The sequence below is a fragment of the Acomys minous genome, assembly GCF_964271855.1.
Source record: "Acomys minous genome assembly, chromosome: 6".
Lineage (NCBI taxonomy): Eukaryota > Metazoa > Chordata > Mammalia > Rodentia > Muridae > Acomys > Acomys minous.
The window spans coordinates 116,290,271-116,306,782 of record NC_140487.1 but is presented as its reverse complement, the minus strand read 5'-3'; the positions used below and the strand labels follow the sequence as shown (position 1 = coordinate 116,306,782).

The window sequence follows — 16,512 nt, the reverse complement described above, 5'->3', positions numbered from 1 at the left end:
AGGCGGCCTAGGTTCAGTGTTGGCGGACAGGCCAGAGCCAGCCCCAAGAAGGGAACAAAAAACCTCTGGGAGACTGACCAGGATGGCCCCAGAACTGAGGAGGGAAAGGACCCGATTCTCACGCAGGTATCCAACCCTCCTGTCAGAGAGACGTATACACTGGCCCGGAAAGCACCTGTTGACCATCATGCAGAGCTACACGGCTCCTAATTCTTTGGCATTACCATTAGAGTGTGGAGCCCAGGAGGCAAAGACCTGCAGGGTGCTGCTTAGACTCTCAGGCCAAATAAAAAAAGGATCCCAGTGTGACAGTGCACAAGCCTATCTTCCTGACAGTGTCACTCAAGTCACAAGCTCAAAGCTGCAAGGGAAGTGGGGAGCTGTCATCCCACAGCCACGCAGCAGAGGGCGCTCTCACCATGGAGACAGGGTGAGCAAACGCGACTCAACAGGTAGCCTGGGGCCTTGGTTAGTTCTTAGGAATTCAGGAGAGTGGTTCCTTAAGCTGAACTCTCTCTCTGGCTCCTTCCTCAAGGAGTCCACTTCTCAAATTCAATTCCTAGGAGACCCCTTTGACAATTTAAAGACGAAGATCAAGCAAGACGCATCTCACTCGCACAGTAAATATTTACGCTTTAACACTCCTGCTGCTACCTGAGCTTTAACTGTAACTGACAAGGAACAGAACACTGCAGGATGGGGCAGAATGGCGCTTCTGGGCCTAGGGATGCTGGGCAGAGGCAGAAGAGGCCTGCACTTCCCACAGACCCCTACTGACTCCAAACTCACTCCTTCATAGGCAGAACCATCTGGCAGGGAAGGGAAAAATGACTAGAGAACCAGGCAGGATGAGGAGAGTGGCCGCGAGTAATGTGGTGAGGCCCTGGGGAAAACTCCGGCGGTCCCTGAGGCAGAAACCACGTTGTGGATGTGTAAGAGCTCCCACAGAGGGCTGTAGGAGCCTGGCTGAGCTGAAGGCAGGGAGACTGGCAAGGGGCCCAACCTGTAGCTTATACAGCCTATCTGTCCCAGGCTGGCCATGTATGCATACAGCCCGACACATTTGTAGATGGCAGAGCCACACAGCAATGTCAGAAGGCCAGCCACTTCTGGTAGGACAACTGATGGTCCTAAAATGACAAAGGCTTGGCCCAGACCAAGGGGACAGGAATAGATGGGCCCATGGCAGGACACACGGGCTTAGCCCAGTCTGCTTAGTCTGGTAACCTGTTATATCCTGACCTCAGCCTTGTTTTGGGGAACATCTCCAAGTCCCCAACTGTTCCCGGCACACGGAAGATGTGCAGCTAATGTCCAGTGACAGGAACGGAGTACAACAGTAGGACTGGGCCTGTCGGTCCTCACCTGTCCCACCATGGTCTTGGCAAGGATTTCAGCCCTCCGTGGACCGCTCAGCATATCTGCCGCCTTCAGGAAGATCTGGGCTCGGTCTGCCACGGGCTTCAGGTCCCATTCTTTCCTGGCAGCCAAGGCAGAGTCGATGGCTTTGTTGAGCAAGGCCTGGAGAGAGAGGTAAAGGGCTTGCAGAGCATGGAAAGGAGACCGGAAAGACACTAGCTACCAACAGAAGGCTCCCCAGCCTTGCCCACACTGCTAACAGATAGCCTTTCCTGCTGTCAAGCTGTGTTAGGCTCCTGCCAGCTTAGTCAGCCGCTACAAAAGTTCCTGCCCCACTTTCTCCCGTGGCCTAACTAAGGCGATACCACATCCTAGGGACCTGTGACAAGCTAACCTGTACATATCTAGTTCGGTTGCAGACTCAGCCCGGGGACTCTCCAGGGTCAAGGACAGAGACAGTGAGGCGCACCTACAACTGGCAGGGCAGCCAGGGCACCAGAGACTCACCTTGTCCGCGTAACAGAACTTGGCCACCTTGTGTCCATGTTTAAAGGGCTAAAAAGAGAGAGAGGGATGTGTCCTGGTTCATAAGGAAGGAAGGCCAAGACCAGAGATCACTCTGCCTTTCAGGGAAAGCACAGCCTCTGTGGTCAGTCAGACATGTCTGAATCTCAGCCCATCTACCTAGGGCACAAGGCACTAGGCCATGGCACCTTCCCACGCCCACTCATGCCTAGAAGCTGTGCCCCCAGCCTCAGTTAAAAGTTCTTCCAACAGGCCAGCGAGAACAGCTCGGCAAGGTAAAGGCGCTTGCCGCTCAAGCTTAGTAATATGACTCCAACCCCCGGAAGCCACAGAGAGGTGGCCAGAGAGAACCACCTCCAAAGTTGTCCTCTGATCTCCAAAGGTGCCCTGTGCTCAGAGTCACAAAGCCAATGGGGGCACGGAGAGACAGGTAGGTTATTTCTGTCAAACAGGACCCAGCACACGGTGCTCTCCCAGGTCTCCTGAGGTAGAATCACTGGCCCTCCCTTGTCCCGCCCCTGACTGTGAGTCTCAGGAGTTCCCTGAGGGCTGAACCCAGCTCTCTGGCCCCAGCTTGCAACTGGCCCGTAAGAAGAAGCCGCCAGGGACACGCACGCCCTTCCCAGGCTCCTGGCTTCCGGCATGACTCAGGAGCGGGCTGGGCGTGGTACCCTTTGAGTCTAGAGGTTTAGGCATCCAAGGAATTCAAAATCTAGGAGGGGGCAGTGACCCTTACAGGCAGAGACCACAGCTCCAGGCCTGTGAGCTTTCAGGGGGATGGCCTGGGTGCAAGGTGAGGCTGAGCCCTGCCCGGCAGACCTACCGACAGTTGGTACTGCACGTCAGACGTCCACACCTCCTCGTCCCCGACAACACAGGGGATGGCTTCTGTCTGGCCCTTCAGGTCCTCCAGAGCCTGGGGAGAGGGACAGAAATACAGACGGGAACTTCCTGTCTCTCTTTGCTCCTTGCCCCCCACACTCTGGAGGGTAGCCCACATGCTTACCTTCTGCAGTGCGTCCCGCTCAGGGCTGCCCTGTGTGAAAGCTAAGATGGGTTCATTGGCCACCTTTAGAGAGGAGGCGTGTTTCCACCGCAGCCTGTGAACAAAGCACGGGCGGGGGAGGGGGGCAGACTGGTTAGCAGTCACCAGGACAGTCCCTGTGTCTCCACAGGTGCTCCTGGGCTGGCCCACGTGGCAGAAATCAAACCAAGCAAGTCCTGGGCTTGGGGAGACAATGGCTTTGGACCTAAGACTTAGGAATTGTAGTTCTACCACTGTGGGTCTGCAGACTTGCCTGCTCTGAGTCTGTTTCTACAGCCACTGAGCAAGAATAAACCACTAAACCCACATGGCTGTCTGAGGTTAATTTTTTAAAGTAATTTATTTATTTTTGTTTTATATGCATTGGTGTTTTGCCTGCATGTAAGTCTGTGGGTGTCAGATCTTGTAGTTATAGACGGTTGTGAGCCGCCATGTGGGTGCCGGGAATTGAACTCAGGACCTCTGGAAGAGCAGTCCATGCTCTTAGCCACTGGGCCATCTCTCTAGCCCCAAGGTTAATTTTCTTAATGTTCAGAGAACCAGTGCCGGGTTCCTGTGACCTGGATGCCTGTGGCAGCCACCTCCTTCTTTGTCTAGGAGTGCAAAGAGGGGAAGATGGAGGGAACAGAGCCAGCACCCTGGGCCCATCATTCAAGAGCTAAAGGCCCAGCTCTTCCACTTCCCAGACATGAGACGTTCCCCGAGGCCTCAGTTTCTTCTCTGAATGAGGACAGCTCAGAGGGCATCGTAATGCTGAGCACAGGCCCCAGGGCAGGCCTCGCGAGCCCCAACAGGAGCTCCTGACAGCGCAGGTCTCCCAGTCATATAACATAAATGACTCACTGAAGGCCAGAATTGGAGTCTAGATCAGTGGTTCTCAACCTGTGGGTCGTGAGGTGAGGTTTTTTTTTGGGGGGGGGGGTCCTGTATATCAGATGTTTCCTTTGGGATTCAGAACAGCAGCAAAATTACAGTTATGATGTAGCAATGAAATAGTTATATGGTTGGGGAGGTCACCACAACATGGGGAACTGTATTAAAGGATCGCACGGGTACTGAGTGCAAGACACTAAGGAAGGCTGTCACATGACGGAATTGGGGGAGGGAGGTGTCCGCAGGCTCTGGCAGGGTGGACTGAGGGGACAGTTCAGTTCAGAAACCTGGGCAGTGCTCTGGGCTGAGCTCTGTCGGGAAATGAGAGCAGACGCTACAGTTGGGCAGAAAAGCAAGGCCCTCCCCCAAGTGCTACTTTGTGGGTGCAGAGTGGCCTGGACTGTGCTTAGAGAGGATGAGGAGAGCTCTGTGCTTCATTCTGTCTGGGTCTCGGAGCAAAACTGTGCTCACCAGGACAGATCGGCCAGGCTGAGGGAGGGGGCGGGCCATGTGGTTCCCCTTTTTTCATGGGAAGGAGCATGAAGGCCCATAGGTGTAGCCAGGGAGGCCTGGAGGGAGGCGAAAACAAATCCGCGTGTGGTGGGTACATGTGGTGGGTACGGCCCAGAGGCTACAATTCCGGAGAGAAGAGCAGAGAGGTTGTCGGGTAAAGGCAGAAAGAGGGCTGAGGATGAGGAAGAGCGACTTTGCTGGTAAGACCTTATGGCGGGGGTTGGGGGTGGGGGGGGCACAGGGGTGGGAGCTAAGCACCCAGAGGCCAAGGCACATTCCTTGGTCCCACGTTTGTCTAGCCAATAGGGAGAACTGGCCAGAGGCTGTCTCAGACCCGGTCCTGCCTTCCTGTTGTTCGAGTACAAAATAGAGAGGCCCATAGGGTTACGACGGAATCAGCTACAAGAAGGCGAAGCTAGAGACACCCACCATGTCCCCTCCTGCTCCTCCTGTCTAGGGGCTGACAGGGGAAGGGTAAAAAAAAAAATCTACCCCACGGTTCCGAGTTCAGTGGGGCTCCAGGCCGTAGCCGGCCACCCATCATGTTGGTGGGCTCTGTCCTCTCTCGAAGCAGGTAAGTCAAAGGCAACACTGCCACTCAGTCAAGATCCCTCTTTGCCGGCCCAGCTTACCTACTCCTCTACAGAGCCTGGAGCCTGGAGCCTGCTTCCTAAGAACTAGAATGCGCCAGTGTAGCTTCAAAGGTCGTCTCCAGCTGTGCGTGACCATCCCAGTCATCCCTCACCCACTGGCTCTGGCTAGAGTCTCAGGAGTCTCCAAAGACCCCCCCCACCCCTACCCCCATCCCCCCCACCCCCCACCCCCCACCCCCCCCACCCCCTCCCGGCACCATGATCATATTCCTCTGCTGGGACAAAGTCAGCCCTTACCCCACCCACACCAGGCCTCTCTTCCCTGCCACCTATCCAGAAACAGAAATCTATAGACCGCCCTCCCCTGGTGGCCCAGGGCAGAGGCTCGCTGTGACCTCAGGCTCGCAGGGGCTTTCTCTGGCTCTGGAAAGGCTCCAGGCCCTGAAAAGGCTGGTTCAAAGATCAAGTTGAGCCCGAGTCAAGTGGTGCCAAAAATAACAGGCCTTCCTTCCAACGGGCTCGCTCTCGTTTTGCCTTACAGGCACCACTCCACTGGCTTAGATGAAGATGGAGGCAGATCATTCTCGAGGCTTCCAGGACAGTGATTCTCAACCTTCCTAACGCTGAGACCCTTCAACACAGTTCCTTGTCCTGTGGTGACCTCCAATCGTAAGATTACTTTCGTTGCTACTTCATAACTATAATTTGCTACTGCTATGAGTCGTAATGTAAGTATTTTTAGAAATAGAGAGTTGCCAAAGGGGTCATGACCCACAGGTTAAGAACCACTGCTTAAGCTGGGTGCAGTGGCAGGCGGATTTCTGAGTTCAGGGACAGCCAAGGCTACACAGAGAAACCATCTTGGGGAAAGAAAAATAAAAAATAAAAGAACAATCACTCTAGGAGAATTCCCAAAGGACTTTCTAGACATGATGTCTGTCCTTCTTTCTTCCTTTCTTTCCTTCTTCCTTCCTTCCTTTCTTCCTTCCCTCCTTCATGCAGTCAGCACTCTTACCCCACAGGAACAACACAATGTTAATCCACCCACCAGTCTGTTTATTCCCCCCCACATTTCCAGAACTCACTCAACAGGTACCTAGCTCCAGGATGCAAACCTGACCCTGTTCTCCATCCTCCTGATGTGGAGAGGAAGCACAGAGCAGGGTCTGCACCCAACTCGTGTTTCCCTAGCAACCCAGGACAACCCCTAAGGGACCTCCAGCCAGGTCCGGAGCCAGTAAGCTGTTCCTTCCCCGTCAGACCACATTCCCTTTCTCTGCTGGTGGCAGGAGACGTCAGGATTTCCTGGAAAAGCCTGGACCAGCAAACTCAGCGCTCTTTAGGGGAGGAGATGGGGAGGTAGAGGGCATGGCTCCACCCTGTCCAAGGTTCAAAGTGCCATCAAGCCTCGTCAGAACCGATGGACCAGCCGTGACTCTTCCACTATCTCTGGGCTGCTAGTCCCATAACCCAGGCTACACAATGCTGCCTCATTAGCACCGGGGCCTTGTTCTAAGAACAGGTGCACACCAAACAACTGAGTCATCACGAACGTATCATAGATCAACCACACAGAAACCTCACAGACGCAAGCCAGTCAAGAGGGACCTTTTTCAACCAGGGAACGCTGCAACACAGGACATGCACGACACTGCCACACTGCAATACAGCACACTCACTGTTTTGCAGGCAGCAAACTTTGTTATTTTACTCTTGAGGCAGGGTCTCACCGTGTAGGCCAGACTAGGTCCAAACTCACTACGTAAAGGAGGATGACCTTGAACCTCCTCGAGCGCTGGCTGGGATTGTTAAGTGTGCGTTCTCCACTCCAACTGCATGGGACCACTACCGGATGAGTGAGGTCCCTGACTGTCCATACAACACAGTGAGGACTATACTTTATTTATATTTTTCTCATGTGTCACATGTATCATGTGAAGATGAGGAAACATTGTGTAAGAGTCTCTCCTACCACGTGGGTCCCAAGAACCAAACTCGGGTCATCAGCCTTGGCTGCAAGCGCCTCCACCTGCTGAGCCGGCTTGCAGGCCCAAGACCCAGATTTTAACATGAAAAGGGAGACTTAAAACCACTCTTTCTAAAAACGAAGATTCTGGGGGGCTGGAGAGATGGCTCAGCGGTTGGGAGCACTGACTGTTCTTCCAGAGGACCCAGGTTCAATTCCCAGCACCCACATGGCGGCTCACAACTGTCTGTAACTCCCAAATCTGACACCCGTAGACATACAATGCACGTAAAATAAAAATAAATAAATTAAGACATAATAATAAAATCAAATGAAGATTCTGAATCCGCAAGAGGCCTCAGGTTCACCATTCACCCCCCCCAACCCCCACCCGGCAGTATATCCCCTACAGAAGCCCAGCTGCCCTGCCCATCCTCTCCTGGGACCCTCCACCGCACTTGGATACCCCTCACAGGGTGACCCCCCACACCGAGTCTGAAGGGGGCTCCTTTCCACCATCTCAAAGCCGAGCAGGGGTTCTTGGCGGAGGCTGAGCACCTGCTCCTGAAGCAATCAACAAGCTCCCTGGAGCAGCCTGTGTCCCCTCCACCCAGCGCATACTAAGTACCAACAGAGAGAAAGCTTGGGAAGCCATGCACACACGGGGTGCGGGAGCCTGATATCAGACTTCGAGGACTGAAGTTGTGGGCCTGTACCTCCTGCTGGCTAAATACCAGGTCAAGAAGAAAGTAAAAGAAACTATCTTGCTTCCTTTAGCCTCCTGTTTTCCAGCAGTAATCTGGAAGCCGATAAGGGAAATCCCCCTTATCACTCAATTAGGTGTAATTAGGGTAGCAGTGGAGGCTCCTGAGGAAGGGAAAGTACAGGGGTCAGGGCGGGGGCAGCGTACGCGAGCCACTTTACCCTGACGCCCTGGAAGACAGCGCAGATCGCAGATCGTGCCGTGAGCTCTCAGGGTCCCGAGCACCGAGCTCCGTGAGGTACAGACGGATACTGTCCTTGAGTCATTTCCAATGCTGTGATAAAATACACTGATGAAGCACTTGCAGGAAAAACGGTTTATGTTAGGTCACAACCCAGGCCCTGTCGCTGTGGGGAAAGTGACAGGCAAGAGCTTGAGACAGCTGGGTCGCGTCACAACCCACAGGCAAGAGCAGAGAGAGAGAGGACACATACATGCTCAAGTGCTTGTGCTCAGCCCAGGAGCTCCTGCCTAGGGAATGGCGCCACCCACACTGGGCTGCGTGGTCTCAGAATTAACTTAAGACATTTCCTAGCCTAGAATGTTTTCAGCCTCTGAGACTTACTGCTTAATAAGCTGATCCTGACTTGTTCTTTCTGAGCTCTGGGCCGGTTGGTTCAACTCAGCTGTTCTGGCTCAAACTCTTCTCCCAGCTCTGATTCATTCAATCTGGCTTTTCTCTTAGCTTCTGAATTGCTCTGTTTGGCCTCCCAGTCACTCCAGCAATCTGCTGTAATCTTCTGGCTCCTTCTCATTCTCTGACCTCTGTCTGCCTGCCTGCCTGTCTGCCCCCCCCCTCTCTCTCTCTCCCCCCGCCACCCCCACCTCTGCATTGCCCCTTAGGTAGCTTCTCTTTCCTCCCTTTTCTCCTGAGAGTTGAGGGTATCTTAGTCTGTCAATTCTTTTTTCTGACTCATCCCTTTTTCTGCTCCTCTATTAGACATCACTTTCAAACACGGGTGCTTCCTTTTACAGACTAGCTTTACCTTTATTGTTTGGGATTAAAGGTGTGCACCACCAGTGCACGGATCTAAGCTTTCTTTCCTCGAAGCTTGCTCTATACCAGGCTGGCCTTGATTTTAGATCTGCTTGCCTCTGTCTCCTGGATTAAAGGCATGTTTATATTCCAGTGGGACGGCACAGACCTAGATGGTCTTTGGATGTGATCTTTTGCCGGAATAACCATGGTCTGAATTAAAATTCCTCTACAGGCATGTTTGTAGGGAAATTTATTTATTTATTTATTTATTTATTTTATTTTTTTTATTTTTTTTGAGACAGGGTTTCTCTGTGTAGCCTTGGCTGTCTTGGACTTGCTTTGTAGACCAGGCTGGCCTCGAACTCACAGAGATCCACCTGCCTCTGCCTCCCCAAGTGCTGGGAATAAAAGCGTGTGCCACCACACTCAACCTTAAGGACTTTCTTGCTGCCTGCTATCCTTGGCATTTCTGTCAGGGCTGACCCCAAGGCCCTGTTGTGAAAGATAGGCGGGGTGACCGTATTACAGCAATCCTGTGTTTTCAGGGTGCTGAGCACATGTCAAAACTACTCGGTATCCATAAACTCACTCAACCCCCAAGACAAGCAAAGCCTAGTGATGAAAGGATTACAAAAGCCCAGCTACTCCAAGGCTGGGGCATGAAGGTTGCAAGTTCAAGGTCAGCCTGGGCAACCTGGTAAGACCCTGTTATAAAATAAAGGCTTTTTTTAAAAAGGGGTGTTGATGCTGGGCAGTGGTGGTGCACGCCTTTAATCCAAGCACTCGGGAGGCAGAGGCAGGTGGATCGCTGTGAGTTCGAGGCCAGCCTGGTCTACAAAGTAAGTCCAGGACAGCCAAGGCTACACAGAGAGACCCTGTCTCGAAAACTAAAAATAAATAAATAAATATAAATAAAAAGGGGGCTGGACATTTAGTCCCATGGTAAAGCACTTGCCTCACACACACAAGATCCCAGTACTGCAAGAAAAAAAAAAGAAAAAGAAAAAAAAAAAAAACAAATCCAGAAGACAAGACATCCCTGTGAATCAGCCACTGATATCTCCCACACAAGGACATGAGGTTACACCCCACCTAGGTCCACAGAGCCGCTTAGAGGTAGAGCCAGGATCCAAGCTGCACTTTGTTCTGGCCCATTCTAACAGCAACAGCTCAACACCTACTGTGTGCCAGGCGCAGAATATTTCCAGGTGCCAGCACCAGCTGATGAGCGTGGACCTGACCAGTGCCGGGAGCATTCCCAGGACCTCCGGTTCCACCTAGGTCTTTGAAGCATTCACAGAGGAGTGCCAAGCACCACCCTCATGCTCTGATACCTGTTGCTGTGCCCTGACTGTCAGGATTATCCCTACTGTGCAGATGCCGACACTGAGGCGGAGTCCTGGGTGAGGTGCAAACACTCCACCTGGGGGACCCTGACATGTGCCTAGGAACAAGGAAAAGAGCCAGTGCCTGTGCCCGTGACAAAAGCCAAACACATAAATGGGCCAAGAACACCCAGCAGCAACGGCAGGGCGCAGGAAGACTCACCGATGATGGGTTCTGGTGCAAAGGCAAGCCAGGGACAGAAATAACATCCATGATAAGCCAACGACATAGCTGGCTAGCTCTCCCATTTCTTGAGTTTTTGTGTAAAGAAAGGGAACGCTCAGTGCTAGAGCACTCACCTAGGACCTGAGTCCCATCCCCAGCAATGCATTGTGGGCCCACACACTCACCCACAGATGTGAATTTACATGTAAATATGTATCTTGCCCGTTTCAAAGGATCTGGGCAGGGATGTATCACTAAGGGCCTGGATGAGAAAGTTAACACAGAAAAGGGCAGAGGTCAGGATCAAGGCAGAAAGGAAACAAGCAGATGAGAGAGAGGCCTGGTGTTCATCAGCTTGAAGCCTCAGCAAGTTTCCCTCCATTTCCACCGGCCTTGGTTGTTTAATCTGTGAAAGGAGAAGTGTGAACTTCTGTTATCACAGGCTGCTGAGGGGCTGAGGAAGGGCCTGGGGGCATGGCTGAGTCAGTAGAGGACCTGCCTAGCATGCACCAAGCCTGGGCTTCTGAGCCACGTACCCCTGCCATCCCAGCATCTGAGATGTGAAGGCCTCCTGAAGTGTCAGAAGTTCGGTATCACCCTCAGCCACATAGCAAGTTCAAGGCCAGCCTGGGCAACATGAGAGACCACCTCAAATGAAAGAAAAATAAAAAGGCAAATGGAAGCCATTGTCACCAGCCACCATCGCCAGTCCCTCCTCCAAGGCCACATGGTGATCTGCTGATTAAAAAAAAAAATCCCGTCTACTATCAGGAATGGCTAGTTGACAAGTTCATTCATTTACTTGGTGTCTGCCAGAGATTAGCAGGTGTCAGTGACAACCCCATGTCCTGGGGGCATCCAGGTAGGGATGACACACCTATGAAGAGGAAAATAAGCTATGTAGCTTTTACGTTCTTTTGGATTTCATATCTCTTTGGATTATAAAATATTTGCATTCACATGCACACACACACGGGGTGTGGGACCCCAGTCTAGAGAGAAAATGCAGACACATTTCAGGTGCAGGTCATTCTGCACCTTGACTATGAGCCTCACATGACGTTAGGTGTGGATTTTGCTTCTGTTGTTGTTGTTGTTTTTAATGCTTGGAATTGAAGATAAACCCTTACATACCAGTCAAGTGTTCTACCACTAGGCTGTATTCCTAACACACACACATCAATTTTATTTATTTATTTATTTGGTTTTTTGCTTTCATTTTTTGTTTGTTTGGTTGATTGGTTTTTGGTTTTTTGTTTCTTTGTTTTTTGAGATAGAGTCTCACTATGTAATTCTGGCTGTCCTGGTAACTCATTCTGTAACCAAACTGGCCTTGAACTCAGAGATCCACCTGCCTCTGCCTATGAATTTTTTTAAAGCAATTTATTTATTTTCATTTTTATGTGCATTTATGGGTTTTTGCTTGCATGTATGTCTGTGTGAGGGTGTGAGCTCTTGGAGTTATAGACAGTTGTGAGGTGCCATGCAGTTGCAGGGAATTGAACCTGGGTCCTCTGGAAGAACAGTCAGTGCTCTTAACTGCCAACCCCAAAGTTTGTTTATTTTTAATTGTGTGTGTGTGTGTGTGTGTGTGTGTGTGTGTGTGTGCTTTTGTTTGCTACACCGCAATGAGGAGCAACTGTGTTTCATCACCCTTAGATAAGTCAGTCTCTTGAACTAAAAATCCCAAAACCGGCTGCAGAGGAATTTTAATTCAGAACACGGCTGCTCTGGCAAGAGATCACATCCAAAGACCTTCTAGGTCTGTGTGATCTGGCTGGAATACAAACACGCCTTCCATCCAGGAGACAGAGGCAAGCAGTGCTGAGTTCAAGGCCAGCCTGTATAGAACAAATTTCAGGTAAAGAAAAGCTTAGATGCAGGCGTGGTGGTACACACCTTTAATCCCAAACAATGAAGGTAAAGTTAGTTTGTAGAAGGAAGCACCCATGTTTGAAAGTGATGTCTAATTGAGTGGCAGAAAAAGTAACAAATCCAGAGAAAGATTTGACAGAACAGGAAACGCTCAACTCTCACAAGAACAGAGAGGAAAGGAAAGCTACTTACGGGCAACACCGAGACTGAGGAGAGGGGAGGCAGGTTTATGGGGAGAGCGTTACAGAGTGAGGTTGAATAAGAGAACAAGCCAGAGAATTGAGAAGGAGCCAGGAGATTACAGCAGATCACTGGAGTTAATTTGAGTCCAAGCAGAGCCAATTCAGAGGCCGAGAGAAAAGCCAGATTGAATAAATCAGCTGGGAGAGGAGTTTGAGCCAGAACAGCTGAGTTGAACCAGGCAGCAGAGCTCAGAAAGAACAAGGAAGGGTGAGTTTATTCAGCAGTAAGTTTCAGAGGCTGAAAACATTCCAGGCCTAGGTTAGGCTGTACGGAGGCTAGAAGCTTCCAGGACCTGGCCTAGGTTAGCAGACAGAGGCAGTAAGCCTCCCAGACAACAACAGAAGCAGGCGAATAAGCTCCTTTTATACCTGGCATCCAAGCAGGGATTAGATGTGAGTCCACAAATCCATTAAGAACACAAAATGAAGTCGGGCAGTGGTGGCACACGCCTTTAATCCTAGACTCAGAAAGCCAGCCTGGTCTACAGAGCATGTTCCAGGACTGCCAAGGCTACACAGAAAAACCCTGACTTGGAAAAAAAATAATAATAACATGAGATGAGCTGAGTGGGCAGAAGAGGTCATTCATTGGCGCTTGCCATTGAGCCTAATGACCAGAGTTCAATCTCCAGGACCCACATAGTGGAGAGGACTGGCAGGTTGTCCTTTGACCTCCACAGGTACTCATTTGCATATGTATACACACACAAATAAATAAATAAATGTAATTTGAAAATTTTTTTTAAATTACAAGTTAGGGCTAGGGATACAATTCCGTACTGCCTAGGATGCAGGAAGCCCTGAGTCCAATGTCCAATGTTGCAGAGACAGAGAGGCGGGTGAATTACAGAATTTGCATTCCACAGAGCTGGAGAGATGGCTCAGGGGTTAATATCCACAGAGCTGGAGAGATGGCTCAGGGGTTAATAGGATCTGGGTTCAGATTCTAGCAACCCATACCCACCTGTAACTCCAGTTCCAGGAGATGCAGCGCTTCTTCTGGCCTCGAGAAGTTTCTGCACTTACTTGTGTGGTACACCAAAACTCATTCAGGCTCACACATATACATAAGTAAAATAATAAATGAATTATCTTAAAGGAGATTGAATGTTTCACTCAGAGACCCCATAGTTAAACTCTTCCGAGTTAGAGTTCTTTTGTCAGCGTGTGGGAAGGAATTTCCTCCCTGTGACACCATTTTCATGCCTCTGCAGGCACCTGGGTGTACATAAATGCACATAAACTCACAGGGACACAACACACACTCACGGAGAAAAGAAAATCTTTAAAAGCCAGGCAGTGGTGACACGTGCCTTTAATCCCAGAGGCAGGTAGATGAGGCCAGCAGAAAGCCAGAGCTGCACAGAAAAACCCTTTCTCAAAAACAAAACAAGGCTGGGCGTGGAGGCGCGCGCCTTCAATCCCAGCACTCAGGAGGCAGAGGCAGGCAGATCTCTGTGAGTTCAAGGCCAGCCTGGTCTACAAAGCAAGTCCAGGACAGCCAGGGCTATTTACACACAGAAACTCTGTCTCAAAACAAAACAACAACAATAATAAAAACTCTTAATAAGTATGAGGAACCAAACAACCGCAGCTGTGAGCCTTTCAACCAGCGACAAGAAGACACCTATCTGGAGTTACTGTCGTGACTCGAAAAGCCACCGGCACCAGGGGCACAGACTGGAAGTGCTCCTAAGCCTTTAGCAGGGTGAACCTGCCCCAAAGGTGAATGGATGCTGTTGATGTTGAGAAACCCATCTGGGCATCCTGCCAGGCCAGCAGCACTGTCCAAAAACCAGGCAGCCAGAGCCCAGAGAACTGGTTGCAAAATCTGCTTTTACCCCCCCAGCTCGGGAGGCTGAACACCGAACAGCGAGCGGGACCTGGCTCTAGACCAACTGTAACTCCAGCTACATCTGTCTGAACAGGCAGAGGTTCCCCAGTTGCAGAGAGGGACGGAACAAGCCCCTGGCTCCGTTGTGGGTCCACCATACTTGTTAGCCAGCTAAATGATACCGCTGTTTGGAACTACTTTATCCCATGGACTGGTTCCTACAGGTGATCAGAGGGCCTTGTGTCCATGCCTTTCTTGACACTAAGTTGAAGACTCCCTGGAGCCCCACTCCCTGAATTCCTGAGGGCTCCTCAGGAGTGCACTTAGGAGGAGCACGCTGACACCCGGAGAGATACAAGGAAGACTTGAGAATCTACTAGGTCTTACCGTGGGTGGTCTCAGAGCAGGAAGGAGTTGGCAGATTGGAGTTATCAGCTTGAAAGAGGAACGCCCCCACATGCGCATGCATGTACACACACACACACACACACACACACACACTCCCATGTGCTTTTCCTGCCAGCTTCCCATCACGGCATGCAGAAGATTCCAAACTCACCCATGGGGGCAGGGGGAGGGTCACTGATTAACTCAAAGAGGTTTCAACTCAGGGGAGGAAAAACATAGTGGGTCACGGGCCACAGAGCCTGCAAACAGCAAGTAAATTAGGGGTGCGGGGTGTAGGGTATAGTGTAACTCTAAAAGGAAGGCAGACAGAAACATGGAATAAAAATACCCAAGCCCAACAGACTGTGAGCCCACTAGGGAGGACCTGGGATGGCAGTTGTCAGTCCCCTCATGACTTGTAATGACTGTCTATGCCTCACAACGAGAAGTCGGAACGAAAGTGGCAGGCCTCAGAGTGATAACCAGACACCTACCTCTTTTGGCAACAGGGTCTCTCACAAGACCCTGGCCAGTCTTAGCACTCACTACACAGACCACCTTGGCCCCTGGCCTTAAACCCTCAGAGATCCGCCTGCCTCTGCCTGCAGGGAGCTAACCAAACACTTCTTTGTTTGTTTTGTGCTTGTTTGACAGGGTTTCCCTGGGTAGCTCTGACCCACCTAGAACCTTGCTCGGTAGACCAGACTGGCTTTGAACTTAGAGATCCACATGCTTCTGCCCCCTTAGTGCTAGGATTAAAGGGCGTGGGACCCTACCCTCCCTGTTTACAAAACACTTAAAAAATTTTTTTATCTTAATGAACTTATGCAAATCTCAAAATAAGCCACATCACACGTTACAAAATTTATTATGGTCCAATATTGACCAGGCAGAGAGGTAGGTCCCTGAGAGTATCAGGAGACACCAGAATATGAACTCGGGTTTGTCCCCAGGTCTGGGACAATCAGCACATTTGGAGGAAGCTTAGCGGAGGAAGGGGCGTGTGACAATCCCGGGCATCACACTCAACCGCAGCAATCAGCAAGAGTAGGCTCATTGGCTAAATTAAAGTCACCATCTAGGGCAGTCGCGACCCCTCTGGGGTCAAGCGAACCTTTCACAGAGGTAGTATATGACATATCCTGCATATCAGACTACGATTCAAAACAGTAGCAAAATTACAGTCACGAAACAGCAACGAAAATAAATTTACGGTTGGGGAGTCACCACAACATGAGGAACTGTATTAATGGGTCGCAACCTTAGGGAGGTTGACAGTCACTGGTATAGGGAGCCGCAGGAAGGGGCCGCGGGATCTCCATGGGAAGGTGGCTCTGCAGGACGCGACCCCGTGCATAGGGAAACCGTGGGAACCCCGAAGAGAGTGGCTGCGGTCCGGGGCACCCGCAGAAGGGGAGTCGTCCGCGGCTCTCAGAGCTCAGTTGCGACAGGGGTTCACTCACCCAGGGCCCCTCCAGACTTGGGACAGCAAGGCTCGGCGAAGCGCAGGCAGCGGCAGCATCGCGAAGGTTCTGAGGATCCTGGGGCTGTTGGAAGCTCGGAATCAACTCCGAGAGGCTGGACTAGCCATGCCCGGAGCGCACCACCTCTGCGGGAGGCGCAGCATCTCCCGGGTCACCTAGTTCGGGGTCCCTCCTCAGATATCACCCTCCTGTCAATAAACATCAGCCTTATTCAATATTTAAAAAGCCACTGTGGACTCCGAAGCAAGGGAACGCGGCAGAAAAGCCCTGAAATAAATGCTTTATTCTCCTTTCCTCCTCTCCTCCTCTCCTTGTGGTATGACCCAAGGAGAGAGGGGGCGTGAGCCTCACTGACCAATCAGAGTCACGGGTGGAAGCCTCCAGGCGAATCAGCAGAACCCGCAAGTTGCATCCTTCTTAGGACGGACTGGAGAGTTGTAAAAGCCAATGACAAGTCCCTCACGCGGCACGTGCTCAGTGGGGAACAGGGGCAGGAGGACCAGTCTGCTCTACGGGTGCAGCA

General features: G+C 51.2%; 1 protein-coding gene across 2 annotated transcripts in view; it reads right to left on the bottom strand.

Moving 5' to 3' along the window:
• Window positions 1-16,216, bottom strand: part of ALDH4A1 (aldehyde dehydrogenase 4 family member A1) — a 30,458-nt gene extending 14,242 nt beyond the window's left edge. For both annotated transcript variants that reach the window (XR_014780378.1, XM_084787960.1), the window contains exons 1-5: window positions 15,969-16,216; window positions 2,891-2,984; window positions 2,708-2,800; window positions 1,867-1,914; window positions 1,366-1,521 (exon numbers count right to left, since the gene is read on the bottom strand). Coding sequence is in view for 1 of the 2 variants with exons in the window: in XM_084787960.1 (XP_084644086.1) it covers window positions 1,366-1,521; window positions 1,867-1,914; window positions 2,708-2,800; window positions 2,891-2,984; window positions 15,969-16,027 (450 nt within the window). In the remaining variant the exon portion in view is untranslated. The remainder of the gene's footprint in view (window positions 1-1,365; window positions 1,522-1,866; window positions 1,915-2,707; window positions 2,801-2,890; window positions 2,985-15,968) is intronic.
• Between the last annotated feature and the right edge of the window lie 296 nt (window positions 16,217-16,512).